The sequence below is a fragment of the Camelina sativa genome, chromosome 11 (assembly GCF_000633955.1).
Source record: "Camelina sativa cultivar DH55 chromosome 11, Cs, whole genome shotgun sequence".
In the NCBI taxonomy this organism is placed as follows: Eukaryota; Viridiplantae; Streptophyta; class Magnoliopsida; order Brassicales; family Brassicaceae; genus Camelina; species Camelina sativa.
Genome location: NC_025695.1, coordinates 24,466,726 through 24,472,876, shown reverse-complemented (window position 1 = coordinate 24,472,876; position 6,151 = coordinate 24,466,726). Strand labels below are relative to the sequence as shown.

The 6,151-nt window shown below is 31.4% G+C and overlaps 2 protein-coding genes and 1 non-coding gene across 3 annotated transcripts; all 3 read right to left on the bottom strand.

Annotated features, from left to right (window-relative positions):
* Positions 1–519, bottom strand: LOC104724165 (probable non-specific lipid-transfer protein AKCS9). Its single transcript, XM_010442614.2, has one exon. It carries the CDS (start codon positions 427–429, stop codon positions 115–117), a length of 315 nt encoding a protein of 104 aa, XP_010440916.1. The 5' UTR covers positions 430–519; the 3' UTR covers positions 1–114.
* Positions 1,429–2,008, bottom strand: LOC104724164 (non-specific lipid-transfer protein 2P-like). The gene has a single exon (XM_010442613.2). It carries the CDS (start codon positions 1,895–1,897, stop codon positions 1,583–1,585), a length of 315 nt encoding a protein of 104 aa, XP_010440915.1. The 5' UTR covers positions 1,898–2,008; the 3' UTR covers positions 1,429–1,582.
* On the bottom strand, positions 2,628–2,700 carry TRNAV-CAC. Its single transcript has one exon. It is a non-coding gene; the product is annotated as a tRNA-Val (tRNA).

Sequence of the window (6,151 nt, the reverse complement as noted above, 5' to 3'; positions counted from 1 at the left end):
TCGTATCATCATCATTCATTATCATCGAATAAGTTGTTACATAATGATTTTTTAAAAATATTTCTTATTATTATCATAGAGATTAATAACTTGTTCTAGGAATATCTCAAACTTCTAACAAGTAGGATAAGGAACTTTACAAGCCTCCAACGTTTTACGAGCGTTTGGAGAACTAACATACGTACTATACAGCGGATTTTTAATGTAGAAACACAAACAAGGTTCCTGCTCTTTAAGTTTCGTGCAACAGTCTGTAGATGGTGCGCCTCCTGATGTCATTGCTGGTAAGCATGAACTAAGTTCCGTCGCAGAACACGTCACATTAATCACTTCTTCTCCGGAACCTTCGACCACAGTTGCTCTGATCGAATTTGGAAATATTATGGCACCAATCAGGAACACAATGAACACTACCGCTGGGAACTTCATCTCTTGAAAACCTAACCAACTTTTCTCAACTCTCAAAGTTTTTTTTGTTTTTGTTTTTGTTTTTGTTCTTTAAGTGTATTTGAGAATTGTTTGAGATTTCTAGGATGGTGAAACAGGTTATATATAGATGTGGTTGTAACGGACGAGATTTCAAGGCTCTTGTCTCATTAAGAAACTTTCATACATTTGTCCATCATGCATAAAAAGGTATGTGACAAATCACGTTGCACAAATGCTCAGAAACGTATCGAGCGTATGTACGTCCGTTAAAGTACATACTAATTTACAAATCATCTTACATAGTAAATGTTAAATAGCTCATTCACATGGTAAATCAGAGCAGTATATATATATTAAAACATCATTTTGATTGACTAAATGAGATAATTTAACAAGTTTTGTGTTTGAAAAGAATTAATCATTAGCATAGACCTCATCCCATGGAAACTATTTTTTAATTAGGAACCACTAAAAAACTACAAATTTGGTTAATAGCCGCGATAGTTACACGTTCTAATATATATAGATGTCCATTTAACATCATTTGTCCAAAAAAAAAAGAAGAAAAAAAATGTCCACTTAACATCCACATATTATCTTTAATTCAAGCAAAACGCGATGGTGTGTGTATATTTTCATTTCACACTATGTAAATGAATAACTTCAAGTCGTTGCAAAAATAACATATTATCCTATTTGTGAATTTTCTGTTACCAAGTATTACATTCTAAAGAGAAAATATGTAACAAGTAGCAGGGACCATCAGTCCATCACGCTTACATCAGTACATTCTATTTTTATCTGTAAGAATAGGAACGTATCTTCCACATATAGACCCTTTTTTCTTTTCTTTTTTCCTTTTTTCCTAAATTTTATGTCATTTTTTCTTATTTTCTTATTTTCTTAAACTCACAAAGATAAGATACATAGAGCATAAAGAAAAGTGGAGAAGCGTGTGCAGTGTGCTTTAATTTAAAGATGTGTCTTGGCATCACTGAATCACTAGAAACTCCCAAATCATATTATCATAAATTCATAATTCATCCTCATCGACTCATTATTACATAATGATTTTGTTTTATAATATTTCTCATTATTATTTTTTATTATTATCACATAGAATAAATAACTTGTTCTAGGAAAATCTCAAACTTCAACAAGAAGGATAAGGAACACCACAAGCCTCCAACGTTTTATGAGCGTTTGGAGAACGAACGTACGAACCATACAGCGGAGTTTTAATGTAGGAACACAAACAAGTTTCCTGCTCTTTGAGTTTCGTGCAACAGTCTGTAGATGGTGCGTGTCCTGATCTCATTGCTGGTAAGCATGAACTAAGTCCCATCGCAGAACACTTAACATTAATCACTTCTTCTCCGGAACCTTCGACCACGGTTGCTCTGGTCGGAACTGGAGACATCATGGCACCAATCACGAACACAATGAACACAGCTGTCGTGAACTTCATGTCTTTCAAAACTTAATTACCTTTCTTAACTCTCAAAGTTTGTTGTTGTTGTTGTTCTTAAAGTGTATTTGAGAATTTTGCGTTTGAGATTTTATAAGATGGTGAAGCAGTTTTTATAGTTTTATATAGATGTGGTTGTAACTTGTAACGGACGAGATTGGAAGAATCTTGTCTCATTAATTAAAAAACTTTCCATACTGTCCCTCATGCATAAATGACGTGACAAATCAAACAAATGCTCAGAAATGTGTCGAGCGTACGTCTGTTAAAGTCTACATTGTTTATTGGCTCATTATGAGTGGAATTGTCTCTTTATATAGGTACGATATTTTTAGAAAATTGTCTTTTTAGCTGTCAAAAAAGAAAAAAGGAAAAATAGACTATCTAAACATATTTATTGAAAAGGTTAAACAAGTCTAATTTGAATGAGTGTTAACAAAAATAAATGAATATCTATTTAGACTACTTTGTGTCAATTGCAGTATATTTATTATAATAGGTACACTTTTAGAAATTTAGTCTATTTAGCGGTAAAAAAAAAAAAAAAAGTCTACTTAAACATATTTATTGAAAAAAAATTAAGTACGTCTAACTGGAGTATCCCATTTAATTTTATATATATTTTTTTTTTTATCAAAATATTTACAAGTAGGAAACTTAAATGAAGTTAAACATAAATAACAAGTAGGCTACCTATCATAAAAGAAGTCCAAAAATTGCAAGAAGAAAATGTCTGAGCCCGGGTTCAAACCGGGACCTCTAGTGTGTGAGACTAGCGTGATAACCGACTACACCAGTCAGACGATTGGATAAAACTTTTGAAAAACATTATTTATACATTCTCTGAAATATGGCACTAGTATGAACTATGAAGTAACGGCTGCCCATCGGCTTCTGTAACCAGAGGTCTAGCTAAACCACCAGCAGACAGGACCATTATTAATAAGGTCAAAATAAGCATCCGCTATATGTAGAGATCTCCAAAGGCCATGTTGTTACCTCTGATCAAATCCAATAAATCAAAATTCTCCACACGTCATACAAGAAGGAAACAATATTTGACAATTCCTGATGAATCACTTCGATATCACAATCGGAAAAACAGAGCAATCAACCAAATTTTGAGGGCCAAACGATCACAAATTCTTTGAACACGTAATTCAACAAATAACACTTACTGTCTTTCCTTTCACATTCCTCCTTAAATGGGTCTGTAATTATTTTGAGGGTGATACCTAGCAATTTTTACCTTGTATTGAGGGTTTTGTTAGACAAGCAGCTCTAACTCGTCGTTTTGTTACTTCTTTCCTTGTTGTTGCAGAAGTCGTAGCTCTCAAGGCAATTTTGGACACTGCTAATGGATGAAGAGATTGCAAGACTGACAATGTTCAAATTCTTGAATCACTGTATTTATTTTATTAACTTTACTAGTATTTGTACCCGCACACTCGCGGAATTTTAATTTAAAATATTTTTTATCAATAGAAATTGTTGAGCTCAAATATAATCATGTTAATTTTTGAATATAAATCTATATAAATACTAAACTTACTTTACTCAATGATATACAACATATATCTTTTTAAAGATAATATTTCTTTGTTATATCTATTTGCGATTTTACGTGGGATTTTTTAGTTAAATTTTTTATCAATAAGAATCATTGAATATGAATATAATTTGAAGATTAAAAGATAAATATATATAAATCCCGTAATTATTTTACTAATCTATATATAACATATATTGTCTAGTGTTGCAATAATATTGTCGACAATCTTCTGACCTTTTATCTTTAAAAGAGTTCATTCCATATTCACAATTTTAAAAGTTCTAACGTCAATATCGATCGTTGACCTAATTATAGAGACCATTTAAACATATCGATATCCTACATTAAATGGGAATATACAAAGTTTAATGAACAGTTTTAGTGCTATGTCGCTACAATGAAGTTGTCCAAATGCATCATCTGCCATAATAGAATTTCCGACTAAGTCAAGAATGCTTAAATGATGAAACGTTTAAATCCCACAATGAATATCTATTCACTAATTCAAGTTACATATTTTTCTAAAATTTCATATGTTATTTGCAGATGCTAATTTTGTGATGCAACTCGAGCTTCGTCTTCTCAAAAAAAACATTTGATAATATATATATATATATATAATAAATATATTATAAAGAATTTGATAATATATATATATATTATCAAATATATAAAGAATTTGATTATATATATAATATATATGTTATATTTGTTATATATGTTTTATATCATGTTTTAAAATTGTAACTCCAGTTGATAATATACCTTACACAAATCACATACCACTTTTTGTAATGGCTTACATATCATTTTTTCTATATTTCGTAACCATTGATTTTGTTTTTTTAGATAGATTATTTTTTCAGAATTTTTTTTCATAATTTTCCCAAAAAAATGTGTGCCCCTTAACAATGTCTTTGTTTTAGATCAAAACTTTTAAGTTAAGTTAAGTAATTAGTCTTTTCTTTCTTATAAGTAAAATTTAACAATAAATCTTTATGGTATATGTTTCTTACAAACTAATGTTTCACTTCAATTTTATTTTCATGTTTAGATTTTTATAACTTATTTTTTTTGCTCTACCATTCATTAAAATCTTACTTACATTCTAAAACTCATTAACCCATTCTAAATTATGGAATATAATCAGTTTTGGTTATAATTTTAATAATAACATTATTACTAAAACAAATTTATAGTATTATTTTTACTATTTTAAATTTTTTATTTATTTTACTTAATTCAGTTTTAGATAGTTATTATTTTTATTATTTACTAAAAAATTATACTATCGTTTATACTATTTTGAAATTTAATTAATTTTAGTTAATTCATTTTTTATTTATTTTTATTATTATTAATTATAAGTAATAAGTAATAAATATGCAATGAATGAATATTAAAAATAGTATTTTTTATGTAAAAAAAAATGATTAGATGGATGCTGATGTGGAGGAAGAAGAAGTAAGCAAATTAACTTTATATATATAGATTCCACGGTTAGCCAATTAATAGCTGGTAATCTCTTTATGCCGTCGTGGAGCTCGAGCTAACGGAGATTAATTGTCACGTATCCTTTGTCTTCTTATCGTATCCTGGCCGACATAAATCACGTAAAGTTTTAAATAAATTTTACATGGAAACCTAAAATTAAAAATAAAAATAAAAAAAAATCATAAAGATTGAGTTGTTTCAAAGGTTAATTTTTGCGAAAGCTAACAAATATCGAAGTCTTATAAATCTGTTTCGTAAATGCTTGGATCCTAAATATATGTATAAAGCATAATAAATACCTGAAATGATACTTGTCACTACTGTCAATGAAGTAGAAATCATCTTACTCTTCGCCCATGTCCCCTTGGTTGGTAAACATAACTTCACGACCTTCGGCTTCATTGACAATTAACTCGGCCAAGCCTCTGGTCCAACTTTCATGAGCCCCACCCATGTAACCATCGCATATGTACAATTCTCTTTTTTTTTTTTGTTAAAGGGCATTCAAATTGAAAAACAGAGACATAAAATGTTTAAAGGGCTAGAGAGCCCAATACTGGAAGCCCAGTTAGATATAATCGATTACAAAATACCCATTGAGAAGGAACCAGAAATGAACCAGAAGTAAACCATGATAGTTACGATTGAACCAAAAGAAAACGGGTGGCAATTAAACCGTTTCAAACCACCTTTGTCTTCTTCCATTGAATGGTGAGAGATGACTCTTCGGTGAGATCGCAAAAGGTCGAGAGATTAGGGTTTTGTAACATTCCTTTCAGTTGTGCGATCCAGCGAACCAGAGGCCAAGCAGAGTGGAGGTGAGAGTTGGGTTGGAATCACGGAAGCTAAGGGCTCTGTTTCGCACAAGCTGATCAACCTGATGGAGGAGATGATCAGCTGGCTTAAAACAGTTCCGATGCAACCTGTGATTCCGTTCAGTCCAAAGGAAGTATATCAGTGCCTGCCAGGCGATTAGTATGAGTTTCCTTTCTTCACGGGAGCCTTTGTAGTTGATGAGACCGTTCTTTGTTCCAGTCCAGGAAGGTGCAGAGTTATGGTTGCAGCGGCGAGAGATCTTGCTTCATAGCGACCAGCTGTATGGGCAGTTGAAGAAAAGATGATCACGGCTTTCAGATCCAATCGCGCAGAGTAAACAGCGGGAGTCAACCTGCAATCCCCATTGCAAAAGTCGGTCACGAGTTGGGCAC